Source organism: Molossus molossus, unplaced genomic scaffold (genome assembly GCF_014108415.1).
Source record: "Molossus molossus isolate mMolMol1 unplaced genomic scaffold, mMolMol1.p scaffold_m16_p_3, whole genome shotgun sequence".
Taxonomy (NCBI): Eukaryota; Metazoa; Chordata; class Mammalia; order Chiroptera; family Molossidae; genus Molossus; species Molossus molossus.
The window spans coordinates 65,844,262-65,868,141 of NW_023425366.1; the positions used below are offsets into that span (position 1 = coordinate 65,844,262).

Here is a 23,880-nt window from a genome sequence, read left to right on the forward strand (position 1 = left end):
ACAAGAACAGGCACATAGATCAATGGGACAGAACAGAGAACCTAGAAATTGATCCAAGACAATATGCTCAATTAATACTTGACAAAGGGGGCAAGAGCATACAGTGGAGTAAAAACAGCCTCTTTAATAAACGGTTTTGGGAAAATTGGACAGCTACATGCAAAAAAATGAAGCTAGACTACCAACATACACCAAACAAAGAATAAACTCAAAATGGATAAAGGACTTAAATATGACTCATGAATCCATAAAAATCCTAGAAGAAAATGTAGGCAACAAAATTTCAGACATCACACGCAGCAGAATTTTCACTGACATATCACCTAAAGCAACAGAAACAAAGGAGAAAATGAACACATGGGACTACATCAAACTCAAAAGCTTCTGCACAGCAAAAAAAACAACCATCAAAATGGAAAAGCAACCTACTATATGGGAGAGTATAATTGCCAATGATACATGAGATAAAGGGTTAATTTCCAAAATATATAGAGTCCTCATACAACTCAAAAAAAAAAAATGAAGACAAAGAACCCAATTAAAACATGGGCAGAGGACCTAAAGAGACACCTCTCCAAACAGGACATACAAATGGCCAGGAGACATACGAAAAAATGTTCAATGTCACTAATCATCAGAGAGATGCAAATTAAAACAACAACAAGGTATCACTTCACACCTGTCAGAATGGCCGCCATCAACAAATCATCAAACAGCTAGTGCTGGTGAGGGTGTGGAGAAAAAGAGACCCTAGTACACTGCTGGTGGAAATGCAGACTTGTGCAGCCATTATGAAAAACACTATGGTGTTACCTCAAAAAATTAAAAATTGAACTTCCATTTGACCCAGTGATCCCACTTCTAGGAATATACCCTAAGAAGCCTAAAACACCAATCAGAAAGAATATATGTACACCCATGTTCATAGCAGCACTATTTACAATAGCTAAGATCTGGAAACAGCCTAAGTATGCATCAGTAGACAAGTGGATAAAAAAGCTGTGGTACATATTCACAATGGATATGCAGCTGTAAGAAGGAAAGATCTCTTATCTTTTGAGACGACATGGAGGGACCTGGAAGGTATTATCCTAAGCGAAACAAGCCAAGCAGAGAAAGACAAATATCACATGATCTCACTTATTTCTGGAATATAATGAACTAAACAAACTAATGAACAAAAGAGACACAGAGTAGTAGAAGTAGGGTACAGAATGACAATCTTCAGAAGAGGGGGTAGGGTGGGGGAAGATAAACCACATAAGTTATATGCATGTATGCATAACCGATGGACATAGACAAAGCTAGGGACAGGGAGGGGGGGGAAAGGAGGAGGGTGTCAATGGGGGAGAAAGGAGAAACATCTGTAACAAAAACAAATTAATAAAAATAAGTAAATAAATTTTAAAAAGTATACTTTTGCTTTTTCCATATATATTTTTTTAACTAAAATTCCATCAACATTCACATATTGGATTTGGTTGCTATGTCTCCTTGTCTACTTTCACATAAAGCAGTTCCCTCACCTCCAACACATAGGTTGTTTTAACATTGTTAATATCATTTATTTTATGAGACCGGGCCAATTGTCTTTTACATGTCCCATATTCTGGATTTTTCTGATTGTGTCCTTGTGGTGTCATTTACTTTTTCCTCTATTTCCTGCATTTTTGAAAATTGGAAAATTTATCTAAAGGTCGGAATAGAGTCAGATTCAATATATATAACAAAATATTCATAGTTAATTTTGTTTATTTCAAATTACATCACATCAAATGCATAAAAGGTCAGGTTTTACTAGTGATACAAACGTTGTTTCCTTAGACATGTGCTGACAGACAGCTATATGTCTTATTTTAGGTATATAATTTTCCCTTTTAAATAGCAAGAAACCTATGAGTTGATACTTTGGTACTATACAAATATCCTGTAAAAATATTCCCTCACATCTTTCACCTAATGAAATTAACATCTAGTGATAATTCTCATCTAAATAAATTATTTCATGGTGGGGTTGTGTATTAGTTTTTTATTACTAATGTAACAAATTACTACAAACTTAACAGCTTTACACAATACAATCTAGCAACTCACAATTACTAGATCATTAATCTGAGATGGTTTTACTGCTTTCTCTGCTCCAAGTTTCACAAGGCCAAAATCAAGGTGTTAGTAGACTGGGCTCTTATCAGTAGCTTCTGATGAATCCACCTAATCTACCTCTAAGTTCATTCAGCTTGTTAGAAAAAATCCAGTTCACTGAGGTTGTAGGACTGAGATCTCCATTTCTTTGCTGGCTGTTAGTTTGAGGACACCCTTTGCTCCTATAGGCCTCTCTCTGGTTCTTGCATGTGGGCCAGTGATGGGGTGCTGAATTCTTGTCATGCTTGGAATTTCCCAGGATTCCCTTCTGCTGCATCAGCCTTCCTCTTCTGGAACATTTCTATGACGGACTTTCTCTTTTGGCTCAAGTGATTACACTGGGTCCACCCAGATAACCCACAATAATCTCCTTATCTAAGGTCAGCTGAACAGTGACCTTAAGTATATCACAGTAGCACCTAGATTAATGTTTAATTAAATAAGCAGGGAACAGTAATCTTGGGGGGAAATCTTTAGAATTATGCCCATCACAGGTGGCAAAATTGTGATTTTCTAATTGAACCATATTTTTTATTTTTATTAGCCAATATTCTTTATTAAAGAACATTCATTCCTCTCCTATGAATGAGCTGTGGTTCCTCATCGAAAGACTAGTTATTTAATTCTTTCCCTTTGATTACCAATACTCAGATAAGTTTCATTATGGTAGCAAATTATATCTTTACAAAATATCATGGAATCATGTCTTTTTACTAAATGTTTATAATCACTAGAACCCTTATTCTGTTTTATCCTCAAATTGTCCCAATTTTGGAAGCCCTTTCAAGTTGGTTCCTCTGACTTTTTTATGTACTTCCATTAGGCTATTTGCTTTCTAGCAAAATGTTCTAGGCTCATCTTATATTCTACCAGTTCCAGATCTGGAATCAGCCTTTGTTCCAAGGAGTCCTGGCTCCTTTTACTAGGCAGCACATTTAGAATGCAAGATCTTAACACTAAGTGCACTTATTGCTATTAACTACCTCTAGGCCTTTCGAGTGAGTAGAATTAGGAGATATATATATATATATATATATATATATATATATATATACACACACACACACATATATGTGTATATATGTATATATTTTATTTAATTAATTTATTTTTGTTACAGATGTTTCTCCTTTTTCCCCCACTGATACCCCCCTCCCTCCCCCTCCCCACACTGTCCCCAGCTTTGTTGTCCATGGCCATTGTTCATGCACACATGCATATAAGTTCTGTGGTTTATCTCTCCCCACCACCCTCTCTTCTGGGGATTGTCAGTCTGCACCCCACTTCCACGTCTCTGGGACTACCCCATTCCTCAGACTGTTATGTTCATTATAGTCCACAAATAAGTGAGATCATGTGATATTTGTCTTTCTCTGCTTGGCTTGTTTCTCTTAGCATAATACTCTCTAGGTCCCTCCATGTCGTCTTAAAGGATAAGAGATCTTTCTTTCTTACCGCTGCATATCCATTGTGAATATGTACCACAGCTTTTTTATCCACTTGTCTACTGATGCATACTTAGGCTGTTTCCAGATCTTAGCTATTGTAAATAGTGCTGCTATGAACATGGGGGTACATATATTCTTTCTGATTGGTGTTTCAGGCTTCTTAGGCTATATTCCTAGAAGTGGGATCACTGGGTCAAATGGAAGTTCAATTTTTAATTTTTTGAGGTAACACCATATTGTTTTCCATAGTGGCTGCACCAGTCTAGATTCCCACCAGCAGTGTACTAGAGTCCCCTTTTCTCCACACCCTCGCCAACACTTGTTGTTTGATGATTTGTTGATGGTGGCCATTCTAACAGGTGTGAGGTGATACCTCATTGAAGTTGGAGGGATTACATTACCATATTTCAGGTTATACTACAAAGCCACTGTAATCAAAACAGCCTGGCACTGGCACAAGAACAGACAGATAGATCAATGGAACAGAATAGAGAACCCAGAAACGAACCCAAGACAATATGCTCAATTGATATTTGGCAAAGGGAGCAAGAGCATACAGTGGAGTAAAAACAGCCTCTTTAATATATGGTGTTGGGAAAATTGGACAACTACATGCAAAAAAATGAAACTAAACCATCAACGTACACCATACACAAGAATAAACTCAAAATGGATAAAAGACTTAAATGTGACTCATTAATCCATAAAAATCCTAGAAGAAAATGTAGGCAACAAAATTTCAGACATCACACACAGCAGAATTTTCACTGATACATCACCTAAGGCAACAAAAACAAAGGAGAAAATGAACACATGGGACTACATCAAACTCAAAAGCTTCTGCACAGCAAAAGATACAATCATCAAAATGGAAAGGCAATCCACTGTATGGGAGAGCATAATTGCCAATGATACATCAGATAAGGGGTTAATTTCAAAATACATAGAGTGCTCACACAGCTCAACAAAAGGTAGACAAAGAACCTGATTTAAAAAATGGGCAGAGGAACTAAATAGACACCAAACAGGACATACAAATGGCTAAGAAACATATGAAGAAATGCTCAACATCACTAATCATCAGAGGTATATATATTTTTAAAACATAATGGATTTGTAGTGATGTTCCAAAAGTTATATTTTACTCTATAAGGGTTTGCCTAATTGTTTGATGTTATATTTTGTATCTTTCTCTAATCTTGAAAATCACAGTTCACAATTATACTTACTTGTTTTAATATACTACAGTCACAAAATCGTTTCAAAATTATACCAATATCATTACTAATTACAATAAAACCACTGAGTTAATTTTTACATTTCATTGGCCATTCTTCTTATTCTTAAGACAAATCCAGCATGGAAGCACAAAGTACTATATCCAAAAGACATCTGAAATAATTCTTTTTTTCTGTTTGGTTATGCTACTAACTAGATATATAGGTAGGCTCATTAGCTTCGACTTCTTTTAAGAATGTTTTATGTATGTTTTCTTCCCCTAACATATTAAAATATGATCCAAAATATGGTCCAAAAACCAAAACTATATGAAAAAGAATTAGAGATTTCTCAATGCCACCCCTTTATCTCATTCTTCCACATTCCCAAAGATAAACATTAATTTTATCTTTCTAGTTTTTCCCCCAAAATAAACAAAGAACATATACACTTCTTTTCCCTCCTTTCTCACACAAAAGAGAAAATATATCTGTAATTTTGTAAGTATTATCAATTTCCCCAAAGGGATTATACTATTTTACATTCTAAGCAGCAACACACGAGAGGTCCTTTCTCTCTACAGCTTCATCCACTAAGTGTGCTGTAAAGCTTATAGATTTTGTCAACATGATAGGTGAGAAATGTTATTTCAGTATAGTCTTCATTAACATGTCTTTTATTATGAGTGAGTTTAAACATCTTTTTATGTGTTTAAAGGCTATGTGCATTTCTACACCTCCTGAACTGTTTGTTCATGTCTATTGCCCACTGGTGGGGGGAAAGGGAGATTGATTGTTTGCTTGCTTGTTTTACTTCATCTTTTTCTTTTTAAGTTTTAGAAATGATAGTAATCTTTGGCAGCTTCCTTGCCATGTTATGAAAAATATCCCAGGCTTGTGTCATTTGTTTCTTACCACAGACTGGACTCTAACATTTCTCCAAATAATTCAGGTTGCTTTAATGGGAAGTAGTACTTCAAAACCCCAATCATTGATACTGGGTTGGTATTTCAAAACTATAATCAGTGCTACTGTAGGGTTGATAGATGTTATTTCATTTTCTACATTGAAATCTCTGATCCATACAGAGTTCATTCTGGTGTACATTCAAATTTTATATCTGATGTACAGTCAAATTTTATATTCTTATGTATATTTCTCATCTATCCATTACTTAAAGTCCCTTTTACTCCAATGATTTATGACTGCATCATAACACACTATTTTTCCATGTATATTTGAACTTTTTGGACTTTGTACTCGGTTTAATTGGTCTGTGGTCTGTTCATATGTCAATACCTACCTGTTTTTAAGAGGCTTAGAATTTTTCTCAGTTGGGTTTTCTCATTATTTCAATGACTATTTCTCCAAACCTTAGATGTCTAATAACTAACAGCATCCTAGATAAAGTACCCAACTTGTAGATGGATGCTAGACAGAGATGGAAGCCAAGGAGATTGCTAGCCAACTCTGGACCAATGGTCACTTCCTTGTCTCTATCATAGAAAGATAAATTTTATGCCAGTAATAATAAGTAGACAAAGAGAGAGAAATGGAAAATAAAACAAGAAATTAAACCTTCAAATGTTAACAACAAAGGTAAATTAGAAATCTTAAATAGTAAAGTTCTATTTTCATTCTATGCTCCTAACATTAGCTGGGCACATTAAAGTATATAAAATATCACATGCATGCATTCTACTTATTATTCCTCACAACAATACAGAACATTTTATTTACAGTGGAGGCTCAGAAATATTATTTTTCTAAAGTCACACACAGAGTGACTGAGACAGAACTAGGACCCAGATCTCCAAATGGCCAGCCTTTTGTTTCTATCCCAGTATAAGACATGTGAATCTCATGGTATATGAAGGTATAAATTACATACAGATAATCACATTATATTAAAGTATTTGCATGTTGAAATAATGATAATTTATATTATTGTTCCTTACTTTAAGTTGCTCCCATGTCAAATATCTGAATATGACCACTGTAAAAACCTTCAAGACATCAATGGCCTATATTCTTTAATAAATTTCATTTTTTAAAATGTAACATTTTTCAATAATTTTCTACTATTTTACAAGACATATTACTAATTAAGGTCCAGGGAAAATATTATGCTCTTGGTTATTTTTGTAACTGTGATCCTATCCATAAACAAAGAGTCAAGCTTATAGAACTACCTAACCACTGCTATTCTCTTATTAAGCACATTGATAATTTATCACTTCTTAAGAGGTAATCAAGTTAAATATCAAAGGAAATGCAAAGAACCAAATTAGGCAAGAAAATAAAATCTCTCTTTCGTTAGAATTTCTGCTGGATTATCAAAGAGTTGAGAAAATTTTACAAGATACATGATGAAATTTTACCATTCTATTTACTACTTAACATGATAGTCTTTCTGATCGAGTGTACCAGAAACACTCCCTAGTATTCAACCCCAATATATTACACTGGAGACTTCTATTTTCAAAAATATCCTTTCACACCACACTCTTACCTCCTTCAACTGATAGTATCTTTCTAAATTTGGAGAAATTATACAAACGTATGAAAGGCTTTATGTTTTATCCAATTATATGTAGATAATAAAAAATATATATTTATATACATATTAGCAAGAGCATTAGTTGGATATAAAAATTTAACTATGTGAATGTAAAGAGTACTCTTGTGTAGCTGTGTCAGTGTATTCTAAAAACAAACTGACATCTCGGTTTATTGTACTTACACAGTAAGTTTAATTTACATAGAAATGACAGAGCATTTCAGGAGCAAGTCTTAAAAATAATTTCTGCTGAATGACTTCTATAATAATCTCCTTAAGAGAGAAATAAACATAAACTAAAATAGCAGTTGTGAAACATATAGAGGGTGTGGCAAAAGTAGTTTTTGTTTGTTTGTTTTTTTTATGAGTTGTAAGTACATGGAACAGTTTATTCTTGTATTATTATTTATTAATTATTGTATTAGTTTTCATACAAACAACTACACACCTAATTTTGCCCCACCCTGTATAGTAGCTCTCAGCTGAAGACAAAATTCAGTATTTAGTAGCGAACACTATAAAAACAGAAGGGGTTTTGGTTTAGCTTGCTGGCTAAAGTCAAAATCTGTTTCCTTTAAACTTCAATCTTACGCATATCAAAGCTGTTTATTAAGGCAGTCTCCAGGCAATAAACTCAGATTGGCACTCTCTTCTGAATTCTGCCCCATCCATCAAGGAGGAGCAGGAGGTTTTCAGTGTCGTTCTATGTCCAGGACATGGTGACATGCTTTCTATAGGTTCTCACTTAATGAAACTAGAGATCTTACTGGTAATTTAAATTATTTGCAGGAGATAAATACAAAGGTTTATTTGTTTTTAAGAACTCTGAGCTGTTATATAAGAACTTACATATTCTTATTTTTGGGGGGTACATGCCCCTAGTGGGAACCGAACCCAAGACTCTCTGGTCCACAGGCCAACACTCCAACCGCTGACCAAACCGACCAGGCAGAACTTACATATTCTTAATTATAGTAACATACAGTTTGACTATGAAGGTTAAAAATTTTCCAACAGAATATGTCAAAAATAGAGTCTATTTTTTATCAAGTAATTTTAATCAGCAAAGCTTTAAAAGTCTGAAACTTTTAGAACTTAAATGGAATTAGGATAAAATAATTAAAATTATTTAGCTTTACAAATAGAAAAATTATCATTAACAGATCACTTTCCTTCCTTCCAATAAGAAAATACATATCTTTATGGTTAAAATCCTAACATTAAGAAATTCCCTAAAAGTGCATAGATCCAGAATTTATACTAAACGGTTTATATATTTATATCACATTCATTTATTTTCAACAAATATCATGAAGACACAAAATTTTTTCACAAACCGCTTAAAGACATGCATAAAAAATATTATAATGCAGAGTGTAGTATCTTAAGAAAAATAAGGCAAACCCATGCCTCTGGTTTACTAACATCATTTTTTTTTTTTTATTCTATTCTCTTATTTATTGTTAATTTTATTTTTCATCTTACTAAATGACATTCATCTTTAAATTTTTTTTTGGAAGAAGACAAGATAGGAAGAGAAAGATCACAAGAAGAAAGGAAAGTGAAAAGAAAGAAAGACTGCAGCAGAGGAGATGAGGGAAGGCTTCTTAAAGGAGGAGACAGCTGAGCCAAAACCTGAAGGGTGGAGGAAGGGGTATCATGAACAAGGAAGGAAGGGCATTTCGAAGAGAGAAAACTGTAAGAAAGGTGCAAATTAAATACAGTAAGTTGGTTAAATCTAACTTGAAACTTGAAGTCACAGCTCAGAAATAGATATTAAGAAATATGGATGAAAAGGTAGGTCCACATATGTGTTAAATCGCATTACAATGAACCCTACATAAATTCACTGTAGTGAAATTGTATTATTATTTGTATATAAACAAAACTTGTATATATTGTGTCTAAGATGTAGGAAATGAAATTCAATTAATAACCAACTTTCAGCAGTGAAATTTGCAATAAAAAACAAGTATTTCAAATAAGACACGAGAAGCAAGATGACATGCAGTAAACGTTATAACAATTGGACTTTCTTCTCTAACCCTTGGGTCTTCTGTTCTGTTCACTTTTATGCTAGAAAGTTATGTTTACAATTGATCAATATATTGGGGGAATAAAAGGGATTGGTACATGAAGCTCAGGGGTCCAATGATCTAAATTTGAAAAATATTGCACTGCAAGTTAAATCCTGTGATTTTTGTGTGATTACTTGGGACCAATGTCATCATGAACACAAGTGTGAATGCAGGCACAGGAAGTGGAAATCTAGGTAATGCGGGATATTTTCTCTGTAAATATATAATTATTAAAGTGAAAACTCAAAGTATTTTGATTATCATGGAGTAAGGTCCACCAAAATAAATCTGTGATTCTTCCTATATGCAAATATTAGATAAGAGAGCTTAGGAGAAAGGAATAACTCATACATGGGATTATCAATCTAGATTTTGCTATAGATGATGATGGATGTTACAAGTTGAAAGTGAAAAAAATACAAATGCCAAGAAGAACAAGGTATATTTGGAGAACGAAACCTGTCCAAGTGTGTGGGAGACTGTGGAGGAGGCCCCAAAACCTCCTTCCACACAAGTGAACAAGGGTACATGGCTTGTAGAAGAGAGTAAAATGTAAGCCCCGTTAAAAAACAACAACTCCAGTCCTTCTTTAAGGCCATAAGTATGAATAGTTTATAATCAAAATACTACTAGCTTGCAGCATATAATTATTGAATTCAAGTAAAAATGTGTAAATTTTTTTATGTGCAGGAGAAATAATTCAGGGCATTAAATATAATTAAGTTATAAATGCAGCAAAACAATGTAAAACTATGAAGGGCCTAACATTTTTACCTGGCTTGCAAACTAACAAGTTAATCTGCTAGTTGCATGGATCCTGACAGAAGACACTAAACTTCTGGGTCAGAGACAAAGAACTTAATTACTCAGGGACAAGCAGGCAGCATGAGCTTCATGTTTTCATGGCTTCCTATTGCCCCTCAAATCCCAAACAGGCAATGTGGATAGGCTGAGGGTGGAGGCTACACACACAGTGGGACTGTATCCCAGCTGAGGAGACTCATACTTGTGAAGCCCAGTCTCATACGGGGTTTGGTTGCTAGCAACCTGCCCATTCTTTGCCACCAGTGCGTGAAGGGAAGAACATTATTTTTAGTACTTTGGACAGCAAACAAATCTGCCCTTAGCCTTGGACCAAGACATGATCTGTCTTCTAAGGTTGTTTCCTATACAAACATCTACAAATAGATAGTCCAGAACAAAAGCTCAGTACCTTAGCTTCAGAGACATGCAGAAATGCAAGAGATTCACCGAGAATTGTCTCCTAGCAAACATAAATAAGGTTCCATATATTCTTTACGCTATTGTTTAGTAATCCATTTTGACGATTTTATTAAAGAGCCAAGAAGTAAAAAATAGAAAAATGTCAGCATTTCCTTAGAGAAGTAAAATAGTAGTCTAGTTATCCACACTCATATGCCTTTTACTAAAAATACTTAATATGATGCAAAAAGAGTAAAACTTTAGCTTTAACAAAACATTCACCTGAATGACAAATGACATTTTCAAAGGTTTCTACCAGCAGTACCATTTGAGGCAACTAATGGTTACAAGATGTAATCCTTTATCAAGTCAAAAGGAAGTAGGTTAGTCCAGCTGGTGTGGCTCAGTGGCTGAGCATCGACTCATGCACCAAGAGGTTGCTGGTTCAATTCCAGGTAAGGGCACATGCCTAGGTTGAAGGCTACAGAGTAGGGGGCATGCAGGAGGCAGCCAATCAATGTTTTTCTTTCAATGATGTTTCTAAATACCTCTCCCTCTTCCTTCCTCTCTCTCTCTAAAAATCAAATAAAAACATTAAAAAAAAAAGTTAGTAGGTTAGACCCAATTTATTAGCCAAATACCAATCTTCTTCATACAGATAATCACTTTTTTTAATCCTCACTGGAGGGTATGTCTATTAATTTTTGAGACAGAGAAAGGGAGAGAAAGAAACATCGATAAGAGAGAAAACATCAGTCAGCTGCCTCTTTCATGCACCCCAACCTGGGATTGAACCGGCAATATTTTGATGTAAGGGAAGATGCTCCAACTACTGAGCCACTCAACCAGGGCTAGATAAGCACTTTAAAATTTTTTGAGAAATAACTGACAAATATAATTGGATATAACTGAAGTGTACAAAGTGATGAGTTGATATTCATATCAATGTAGAATGATTACAAAGATCAAGGCAAATTAACACATCCATCACCTCACATAGTTAACATATAGGTAACTTTTTTTTTTTAGGTAAACACTTAAAAAAACACTTATTACTCCTGGCACAGCAGAGAATTCAAACTCTTAAAACATTTTTAAAAATTGGCATGAATATGTTTTCCAACATAATGACTCACTACAAAATATTAAGGTCATAGGAAGGATGTGTGTGTATAAAAACAAACTTAAACTGAGAATATGTTTCTAACATAACCATTAGAAATAATCTAATAACAACAACAAAAAAAAGCAAAACCTTTTTGAAATCATTTTTAGGAGGACAAGTATACAAACAGCTTCAGCTTTAAAACTTTTATTTGGACGATTCAAAATTTGAAAAAACAAGGTTGAAGTTGTTTATGTGACCATACCTCTCCTAGAGCTTCGTATCTTTTCTGGTTCCATCTGTGCAAGTCTTCCCGGTAGTTAAAAACGAATGGTTCCCCAGTTTTTATGTGTCTTAACTGTCCCTCTATAAGATAAACAAACAACATTTCTGATTCAGAGTACATGTATAATAATATGGAAAGTACAACTATGTCTGATAAAATTTTTAAAGAACTTTCTCAGAACTGTTTCATTTTTTCCATTAGGTTTTTCTCTTCAAGTATTAATACAATGCAAACATGTAAATACACTAAAAGAATGACCCAAAGTACCCAAATGCAATGCTTTTTATTGTTATTTTCTAATCTACAGTAAATTAACCATATTTGAAGGCCTACAATATATAAGGTCCCAGTTCTTAATCTTAGAGGCCACCCTAAAAATGAAAGAATAATTATTAAAAGGTCAAGCAACTTTTCGAGAAGTTAAATAAGAACGAAGTAAGTCAACAATCTAAAAACTGCCACACGCAACTCATGTAGACAATAAAGTCTAACATGAGTTTGGATTCATGTGAAGGATCTTTATAGGCTACAACAGGCTTAGAAGGTTTTGGTGAGATTTCTCAACTAACCTTTGAAATATGGTAGAATTGCAAATAGAAATTGGAGAGAGGCATTGAGTAAGCCAATACTGGTTCGGACTGTCAAGTCAGACTCACTCATTTGAGAGCTTTTATTGATAATGAATAACTTTACTAATAATTTCAAGGGTACAAGCAATCAAGAGGCACAGAGAAAACAGAGAGAAACAACCGAGGAATTTCTTCCTAGGTCCAATCCTCTTACTGGATAGTACCCTCTAGTCCAGAGTAGGTGAGGTCTGTGAGTCATACAGCTTACCCACACATTGGTGAGTGTTTTGGTTACAAAACACTTCCATTTTATGTTCCAGAGAGTGGCACTGCCTATGTAATATTCTTCAGAGAAACATGCCTTACATATCCACAGATTGAAGGTTTGTTTACCATAAGCAATGCCAAACAAGTCATCCTGCTGAAAGTATTCCATGGATAAGGACTCTCCTCAGAGCAAACATTACTCTGTATTCACTAAAACATTAAAATTATCAGCATGTTTACAAGGAGAAAAGATCAGGCCACTTGTCTTCTTTTCGTCCCTAGGATATTCCCCTGGGAATCAGGAAAGAACTAAACCACAGGTGAATTGCTTCAACTCCTTCTGTTCCCCAGCAACATACATATATTACGAGAAATGGGCAGCAAATTCAAATAATAGGGAACAACTTGGTTTTAACAGTAACAAAAAGAGTATTGAGTCCAATAGTATAATTTAACACTGGAGGACGTGTTGGGATCAAATAATAGAAGGCCCAAATTACTGAGTTTGGACTTTGTCCTAAGAGCAGTGAGGCACAAGAAAGGGTTTAGAGGCAGAAGAGGAACATGGTCAAGATGACTGGAATTAACATATAACTTTTATATAGTGAGGGCATGCAGGAGTGGGGAAAGACTTGAAAGTTATGGCATTAAAACTGAACCCAGGAAATATACTATTCCAAGTAAAGCTACTTTACTATTTTTATGAATTAATTTTACCACATATAAAATGAATATTTTCAATATATAAAATAAAGGCTAATCCTTTATCATAAAGTTCTTTTTAGTACTCTCAACATGAGACATTATACTGGATCACTATCACACTCTTTTATGTCAAATGATGTCGTAAAAATGGAAGACGTATCTTTGTTTTTCTTTCTAGAAAAGGGAAATTCCCATATAAGATATCAATTCAAGAAGACTGATGGCACCTGCAAATTTAACAATTATGATTTTGACTAAAGAGCCTTAAAGATACATGACATACAGTAACGTGTAATAGAAATGTGAAATGTATTTTCTGTGAGACTAATGTGTGAAAGGACTCACTTACCTAGACTGAAAGTAAATTTAACAGACCACTTGTATCTACATCTCAGAGAGGTCATTGTCATTTTTTAAATTCTCTACTCATTTTAGACACAATAACTCTCATAAAGTGATCAAGATTTTGATTCTTTAGGAAAAAATAGGCCCCATCAAAACAGCCAACTATTAGCATTAGTGTTAAAAGTGAAAAGAAAGTAAAAAGGAAAAAATTAAAAAGAGCATTCTTATCCAGAAAAGCTATCTGGATTGTTTCTGTTATTGTGGTAATTGCAAATTTGGCATTTCTCAAAGGTTTGGAAAATTTCTCCAGCAACTGTCAAAGGTCTGATTTAGGACACTGTAGCTTAGGGTCCCCTAAAATTAGTTGTAAAGTTTCATATGTATACACAAATGCACATTATTCTGGGAAGTGTGTGCATATATTTTATCAGACTTGTGTTGGAATCTAGGAACCAAAATAGGCTGTCACTGGCCTAAATGAATCAAGCAATTCCAAGTATATAGAATACTTTCTGTAAGAAAAGTTTAATAAATATCAGGTATCACAAAAGACAAGATTCAAACTTAAACGGCCTATGAACAAGTCCCATTATTATTATTATTATTATTATTATCATTATCATTATTATTATTATTATTTGGAGATACAAAAGTGTGTTTCCTTATACTACTGCACTAGGGCACAGAGTGTGGGGATGGGTAAAATGGGAAAAACCTTCCCCTTCTTCATCTTCCAAAGTAAGGGCCTTATATAATTAAACTAGAGAATGGCTAAGTAGATATTTTAAATGCAAGTAGTATTTAAACAGGCACATTAATTCAAAAGAACAAGTATCAGTTTGACTCAGGTAAAAAGAATCTCTTCTCTTTTGCTTAGAGTGAACTTTGTATCAAAATTTTACTTTTACCCAATTAAGAACTTTAAAATCCATTAAAAAAAATTTAGAAAGTTCTTCAGTCAGGTAATTAAAGTTTCATTTTGAGGCTTTCATAAGAGTTTTTGTCGTTATAAACCTGAAGAAGAAGTCCCCGAAGATACTAGGTCAGACTCATCCTTTTAGGGATTTAATATTGAGAGCCAGTTTCCAGTTTTCAAAACCTCACCTCTTTGAAACAGTATTCACCATTAACCCTGAATTCAAAGGTGAACTCTATCATGCTAAAAATAAGATCCTTAAAAGTGGCATTTTCTCCTTGGAATGCAAGCATCTTTGCCTCATTCCGTTAATCTATGTTTATGCAAGACAATGTCCAGCATATTTAAAAAGTAAATGATAGGCTTGTACAAGAATGCATGTGCATTTGAGATGTTTACATGAAAGGGCTTGTGCATGTGCAAAGGTGTAGGTGTATAAAAAAGTGTGAGTGCAGGACATGTGCATGCAAGAGTATACAAATGTATGCCAAGACGTATGTGTGTGCAGTGTACGCGTGAACATATCTGATACAAAGGGAGAGATAAAAGTATATTGCTCCTTTGTTTTTTATTCACTTTAAGAAATGTTCAAAGTAGATGAAAGATAGACTTCAATGAAGTCTTATATCCAATAAAGCAAACATAATTATATGATTTACCCACACTACCAACACACTCCCCATTCTGGTTCTGAAAAAAAGAATCTAGTGATCATTTCAAAGGAGCAGACGCAATGTTGCTCTCAGTGCTCATTTGATTCTGTTAACTAAAATATATTAAAAAAAAAAAAAAAAAAGTATTACTACTCATACATATTTTGGCATATCTTTTATTTTAAAACTGTGAAAATTAATATCAAAAAAGTGATCCAAATTTCCAATATCTTCTGTATAAACTCATTGAATATTCTAGTCTAACTGATATTGTAAAAGGATATCCACTAACACAGTGATGGCAGATCACTAATTTAGTTGTTGCAGAGTAACAAATAGAAAGCTACAATTCAAATGCTACCTAGCCTGTAATAACATTACCCTTCAAGTATAACACTGTGTTATTAATCCAGTGAATTATAGTTATTTGTCCCAGAAACATCTTTACAATCTATGGTGTGCTCTTCTAAATCCCAAGTGAAAAGTTTATTTTATTCAGAATGTAATTAGTAAACTTTAAAATAAAGATGTTGACTGAAAAAGTTATAGAAAATTTAGTATTATGCTTTAAAATATCTTCACAGATAATAACTGCCAGTCACTTCATTTTAAATAACATGTGAAACAGTAGCATATGTCTATATATGATTGAGAATTCACTTTGGATACCAGGAAGTTGAACACTCAGGACTAAAATATATAAGCTGAATCTAATTCATGTCCATTGATTTAAATGACAATTTATAGAAAATTATGACCTGGTTCTTTTAATTAACTGAAGAATTTCACTATGAAAAGATTAGACATTATTTCTCAAAAGAAATACATAAAACACTCTTGCCTGCACATAAAAGTAGCAAATAACATCTATCCTGTGATTCTACTAGCATTGTTAAATAAATACTATGTGTAGCATACACCACTTACTTTCATTAAAAGCATATTCAAATCCTTCCAGGGTATCAGGAAAATCAAGAGGTGGTTCATCCTTTTTCATGAGTTCATCCAAATCTATCCTAGATAATAAATCTAGGGAAAAAAATGATAAGAAATTTACTTATATTCATTTTCATAATTAATAAAGATTAAATTTTAAATTACTTAAGTAGTCTTTTGTTTTATTACATTGCTTTTATGTGTTGCCATAACTGACAATGCTATTAATTTTTAAGTTCCCAGAGTGCTATAGTATAATGAAGTACCATATCAACATAATATATGCATTTTCAAAATTATAATTCTCAAAACAATCATAAGTCAGATCCTATGTACTACTATAATAAATTATTAATGTCTTCCCTTCAAAATATACAGATACTAATTTGTACTATATTAACCTCCTTTTATTGTCTTAAAAGTTTCAGATATTAATATGACTTTTAAAAGGTCACTAGCCTGGCCAGTGTGGCTCAGTGGATGAGTGTCGACCCATGCACCAGGAGGTTGCTGGTTCGGTTCCTGGTCAGGGCACATGCCCAAGTTGTGGGCCCAATCCTCAATGGGGGGCATGCACTGTTTATGGATAAGAAAACTTACAAATCTAAATAGTGGTAATACAGCTTATTATTTCATTCTGGGGGGAAATTACAATATTAAAAAAAAAATACCTGAATAAATTGGTTAATACTAGACAATTTTTATTCTTCACATAATTTGATTTTATATAATCGAAAATTTATCAAGGTGTTTTAAAATAAACATTTTATTTTGGAATCATTTTAGATTGAGAAAAGTTGCAAGATAGTACAGATAGTATATATAATACCCTTTACCCAGTTTCCCCATCCTATATTAAAATGGTACATTTGTCAAAATGAAGACCAATGTAGGTACATTTCTATTAACTAAGCCCAGATAATATTATTCATCAGTTTTTCCATAATGTCCACCTTCTGTTCAGGATTCTGTCCAGTATACCACATGGCATGGAGTCATCATGTCTCCCCAGTCTCCTCTGGTCTGTGAAAGTTTTTAGTCTTTGCTTCTTTTAAATGACCTTGATTGTTTTGAGGAGTACTGATCAAGCATTTTGTAGAATGACCCTCAATTTAAATTTGCCTGTGTTTTCCTGTGATTAGACTAGGGCTACATGTTTTTAGAAAGACTATCACAGAGATGAACTGCACTCACATCACTGGGGTAAACCTTCATCAGTTGGTTAAGGCAGTGTTTGCCAATTCTTCACTATGGACTCATTAATATTTATTGTGTACTTTGGGTTGCAATCCACTACTACATTATTTACTTTGTTGCTCAAATTGTTGTAGTGCTGGCCACTGTAAGCTCTTTCAGCTGGCTCTCATATGCCTTTGACATGCTTTCATCTTTTTGTTTTTTGAGCATTTCCTTACTTTCTGCTACTACAAGATGTTCCACTTATGTTTCCCCTTCCAGCCCTAGAATCAGTCTGTCAGCAAGCATTTAATGGTATCTTTTGGCTCACACTATGGGACAAGGCAAATCACTCACTATATAAGTCATCATAGAGTCATATCTAATTTCAAAAAAAGATAAACTTCAAATTTATTCAATTTCAAAAAGATGCTGTTGTTTTTTTAATTTAAGTTTTACGATTTTTTCCATTCTAACTCAAGTTCTGGATAAGAATAATCTCCTTGGATATATAGTAAGGCAAACCAGTTCCTTTTCTACGAAAGAAGTATATGAGAAGTAACACTTTATTTCTGTTTCTCACAGGGATATAACAAATCCATCTGTACGGTTCATCAAAATATGCTAGAGAAAAAATCAGTCTACCTTAATTCTCTAGTCTCTTTCTGTAGGACATCAAGGTAAACCAACAAAAAACTTCCAAATAAATCATTTTTGGTACTCTTCAAACTGCTATATCAAATAAGCCTCAATTTACAAAAAAAATATACCACTTTCAACATACAAACATTAAAAAAAATTGCAAACTCCCTAATAAAACGGAAATGTCACATAATATGCACATTGGGCTAAAAAGGGGATATATGCTGACAAGTTTGAGTCATCAGCAAAGTTCTGAAAACCACGTAATCTATACAAAGCAGAGTAAAATGGAAGCTTTTTTAATGTCAAAAGTTGGCTTGAAGTCACTAGAAGATTCTCACTTCTCTTCTTCCAGTGAGTTGAGGTTCTTGAACAAAATCGGATTCCTTCACTTCACAGTCATTTTCCACAGTTCAAAACTTAGAAAGCTTTTAATTAGACACAGAAAGCAGCCAATATATAAGCAGATGTATTATGTCTAATAGCCATTTTCTCTTTCTATCAGGTCAGATAATAAAATGGCATGTACCATCTATATATCATTTTAAAGATTTCACATACTTTACCTCATTTGATCATCAACAACCCTATAAAATAATAGCACATATTATATATTCACTGTCTTTCAGATAGGAAATGAGCTAAGAGAAGTAAAATGGCTTGTCCCAAATTATACCTTAACAGTAAAGTCGGCTTAGTAAAATAAATATATTTCCCAATACCTAACTCAGTGCTCTTTCAAAATCACTATGTATTCTATGTGCCGTATCAACCCTAAATTATTCTGCACCCTCTCTTCCTTACCTTATAAAGAATAAAGTTATAAATACAGAAATATGCTTTTACTTTGCTCCAAATGTTCCTTTGAATGATAAAATGAACAACCAAGTCAACAGGTAGTCCTCAAACTTCAGAACTAGGGAAGCAGATATAGATATTTTTATTTCATTAGCATTGAGAAAACATGTAGAAAGGGATTGTCAAAGACTATTTTTCTGCTTTGTAAAAGAAAAGCAATATTTTAGCTGTATTATATACACAGAGACTAGGTTCCAAAGGCGCTGGATTAGGTAAAATTCAAGCACAATAAAACGTTTACATTGAAAATCCCTTCAATCACCTATAAAATACAATAAAACTAAACCCATATAACCTAAACATGCATCAGATGTGACACAACTGTTTTTTTATCCAAAACATGCCTCTGGTGATTAAAGTGATTCAGCAACTAGAATTCTAAACTTCAACTAAGCATATGCAATAACTGGATAAAAATACCATTTGGTACCCAAAAGAATTAAAAACAGAGACTCAAACAGGTATTTGTACAATATGTTCACAGCAGCATTAGTCACAACAGCCAAAGGTAGGAACAACCCAAGGTGAATGGTGTAGTGATTCTTCTATGTGTTAACTTGACTAGGCCATGGGGTGCCCACATTTTGGTTAAACATTATTCTGAGTATGTCTGTGAAGGTGTTTCTGAGTAAGATTAATTTGCATCTGTAGAGTCAATAAAGCAAATTGCCTTCCTCCCATATGGATGAACCTCATCTGATCCATTGAAGGTCTGACTATGACAAAATTTATATAAACAGAAATCTAGGGAACATGTGTGGAAATGGACAGCAAGGGTGTGGGATAATGGTGGGAGGAATAATCAGGCCATATTTTTTGATAGAGGCTCACCAAGCACAGATTCTGTATTTAATGTTGCAGCTTCGGGAGTAAGAAAGGGCTCTAACTGTGTGTGTTTGATTAGTTGGCTGAAATATGAACCAAAAGGTGGTCCACAGTGAGTGGATTTGCTTTGGTTTAACATACCTTCCCTGTCCTATATCAGGGATATATTGACTCTCCAGTCCTAACTTATAATTTAGCTTGCTTTATCTTGAACACCTTTCCCTTCAGTATCATATCACTTTAGTCCAATACATTAATGACATTATACTGTTTGGACCTAGTAAGCAAGAAGTAACAGCAATCTAGAATTATTGGCAAGACATTTGCGTGTTAAAGGGTGAGAAATAAATCTGACGAGATTTCAGGGACTTTGTAATCCAGTGTGATTTCTAGGGGCCCAATGACGTAGGTCATGCCAAGATATCTCTGCTAAGGTAAGTTATTGCAACTGTTCTTTCCTACAAACAAAAAGAGGCACAATGCCTAGCAGGTCTTTTTGAATGTTGGTTGCAACACAGTCCTCATTTGGGTGTGTTACTCTGGTCCATTTATCCAAAATGTTGCTACTTTTGAGTGGTGCCCAGAATAAGAAAAAACTTTGCAGCTGTGTACACTGCTCTGTTACTTGAGCCATATAATCCAGCAGATCCAATGTTGTCAGTGGAAGATTGGGACACAGTTTGGAATCTTTGGCAGGCCCTTCTAGATCAATCAAAGCATAGGATTTTGGAGCAAAGCCCTGCCATCCACTGCAGATAACTACTCTCCTTTTAAGAAACAGCTATTAGTCTGCTACTGGACCTTTGTGGAGATTGAATGCTTAATCACGGGCTACCAATTTATCATGTAATCTTAGCTGCCCATTATGAACTGGGTGTTAGCTGACCCACAGAGTCATAAAATTGGATGTGTACAACAGTACCTCATCATCAAATGGAAGTGGAATATATGTGATCAGGACTGAACAGGCCCTAATAGCAAAAGTAAGTTAAATAAAGGAGTGACCCTAATTACTGTGGTCACCACTCCTACTTCACCACCTTTTATTTATCAGCATGAACTCCTCATGAAAAGTTCCTACCATCAGTTGGGTTCCTACCAAGCTCAGGTCTGGTTTACAGATAATTCTGCATGATGTTCAAGCCCCGCCCAAAAGTGGACAGCTAAAGCACTAGAGCCACTTTTTAGGACATCCTTGAAGGACAGTGATGAAGGGAAATTCTCCCAGTGAGCACAACTAAAGAGCCGTGCACCTGGCTGTTAAGTTTGCTTGGAAAGAGATATGGCCAGATGTATAATTATATACTGATTCATGGGCTGTGGCCAGCCAGGGGTTGGATGGTCAGGGACTTGGAATGAATATGCCTGGAACTGGTTACAAGAGAATATATGGAGAAGTATATGAACAGAGCTCTCTGAATGGAAAACAAATGGGAAGATATTTGTTTCCCCTTGAAGGCTCAATAAAATATTTTAATAATCAAATGGACAAGGTGACCCATTCTATGGATACAAGACAGTCTATTTCCCTAGCCACCTGTCACAGCCAGTATTCAGAGGTCTAGAAATAAAGGGTTAAAAATGGGAGTGGCGCCACTCACTATTACCACTATCCTACAAGGAAAGAAGGTCCACTCTTACTATTCTTAGTCAACATAGCACTAGAAGGCCTAGCCAGCACAAAAGATCAAGAAATAAAATAAAAGTCATATAGATTGGAAAGGAACAAGTAAAACTGTCCAATTTGTAAATGACATGATAGTCTACAAAGAAAAGGCCAAAGAATCTGGCAAAATAACTCATAGACCTAGTACGTGACATCAGCAAAGTCATAGGATATAATATCAACATACAAAACTTGATTGTATTTCCATTAACTATCAGTAAATATGTGGCAACTAAAATTAAAAACACAACACAAGCCCTGGCCAGTTTGACTCAGTGGTTAAGGCATTGGTCCACAGACCAAAGAGTCACTGGTTCAATTCTGGTCAAGGGCACATATCTCAGTTGTGGTTCAGTCCCTGGCCCTGGCCAGGGTCGTGAGGGAGGCAACCAATCAATGTGTCTCTCTCACATCAATGTTTCTCTTTCTCTCTCTCCCACTCTGAAGATAGATAAAAAAATATCCTCGGGTGAGGATTAAAAAAAAACATACATAATTCATAATCACTATAAAAAATTAAAACTTAAGTATAAATCTAATAACAAGTGTGTAAGACTTACATTTTTTAAATTTTTACAAAATGTTGATGAAGAAAACCAAAGATCTAAATAAATAAGAGACATACCATGTTAATAAACTAGAAGATTCAATACAGTAAAGATGTCAACTGTCCTCATATTCATCTATAAGTTTAAATATAATTCTTAACAAAATCTAAGTAAAATAAATTTTTATAGACCATTTTACTCTAAAATTTATATGAGAAGGCCAAGACTTAGAATAGCTAAACAATTTTGAAAAAAAATAATAAAATGGAAAGGACTACTATACTCAATTTTAAAGCTTACTATATGGTATAGTAATCAAGAGAGTGTGATATTGGAGAAGAGATGGAAAAAGAGCCATCATACAAAAGAAAGCCCCAAACTAGCCCACCCAAATATGCCCAATTCATGTTTGACAAAGGTCAAGAAATAATTCAATGGTGGCAAGATAGTCTTTTTCACAAATAATGTTAGCACAATTGAGTATCAATAGGGAAAAAAATAAATCACAAATAAAGATCGACCTAAGTGTCACATCTTATATAAAAAGTAACTCAAAATGAATGATTATTTTAAATGTAAAACCTAAAACTAAAAATCTTTTTTAAAAAACATAGGAAAAACTCTTCTTGAACTAGGGCTAGGCAGAGTTCTTAAACATGACACCTAAGGCATAATCCATAAAAGAAAAAACTGATAAATAAGAACTGTTTTAGATATAAAGTTTTATTTAGTTTGCCAATTTGTTCTAAAATACACTTTCTTATGCATTTGTCATTTTATTTTCTAATATTTCCGATTTGACTTCTTCATTAATCATTCATTACAAGCTCATGTGTACAAAGCCTTCTTATTCATATTGTACTGATGAAGAAAAATTTTCAGTTAAGCAACTTGTAGAAAAACCTAAGTTTGAATCCAGATAGTTCCATTTTTAGAATCCTATCCATACTCTTTTAATGCCACCACACTAACTCCAAAATCCAAAATATCAATCTGAACTCTTATATACTGCTGTAGAAATATAACCTGAAACAACTTGAGACACCAAATTTTCACATTATCATGTAAGGTTGAAGATGCTCAAAATCTATCTGGGTGGAAATCCAGAAAGTCTATTTAGAAAGAAACCAACTGGCATTCCTTGTCCTTTCTCCTAAATTAACCATTTTTCTGAGTGTACTGGTCATTCCCAGCAGCACACAAGCATGCAGTGAAACTTCCTGAGGGTTGACTACAGCTGTCTCCAATTCCTCTCTTCCTATTCTCTACTCAAGTTCTCCAATATGCTTTCATTTTCAACAATTCACTGAAACAGCTTTTTGTGAAGACCATCAATGACCTCTACTCTCTGAAATCTAAAAGTAAATTCTCAGTCCCTGTCTAACCTAACTAATCATCATGACTAAATTAATTATTCCTATTTTCCTCATTTGAGGCTCAGGATCTCACTCTTGCTCCTGGTTCTCAGCCTATCTTACTAGAAATTCATTTTCAGCCTCTTTAGCTGGCTTCTCCTTATCTTCCTGACTCTAAGGCTGACATGCACCAGGGCTGAATTTTATTTTATTTTTTAAATTTTATTTTATTTTAATATTTTTTCTTTATTGATTTTAGGGAAAGAGGAAGAAAGAGGGAGAGATAGAAACATCGAGAGAGAACATCGATCAGCTACCTCCTGCATGCCCCCCACTGGGAATCAGCCCTCAACCTGGGTATGTGCCCTGACCAGGAACTG

At 34.3% G+C, this 23,880-nt stretch overlaps 1 protein-coding gene across 28 annotated transcripts in view; it reads right to left on the minus strand.

Annotated features, from left to right (window-relative positions):
* FAM172A (family with sequence similarity 172 member A) overlaps window positions 1–23,880 on the minus strand; it is a 419,901-nt gene that overhangs the window by 358,715 nt on the left and 37,306 nt on the right. For 23 of the 28 annotated variants that reach the window (XR_004961727.1, XR_004961726.1, XR_004961728.1 and 20 more), the window contains 2 exons: window positions 16,422–16,523; window positions 12,019–12,119 (listed from right to left, as the gene is read on the minus strand). Coding sequence is in view for 24 of the 28 variants with exons in the window: in XM_036280332.1 (XP_036136225.1) it covers window positions 12,019–12,119; window positions 16,422–16,523 (203 nt within the window). In the remaining 4 variants the exon portion in view is untranslated. Of the gene's footprint in view, window positions 1–12,018; window positions 12,120–16,421; window positions 16,524–16,889; window positions 16,935–19,052; window positions 19,165–22,157; window positions 22,202–23,880 lie in introns of those variants that run through there. The other 5 variants (XM_036280341.1, XM_036280339.1, XM_036280340.1 and 2 more) reach the window with 5 other exon arrangements.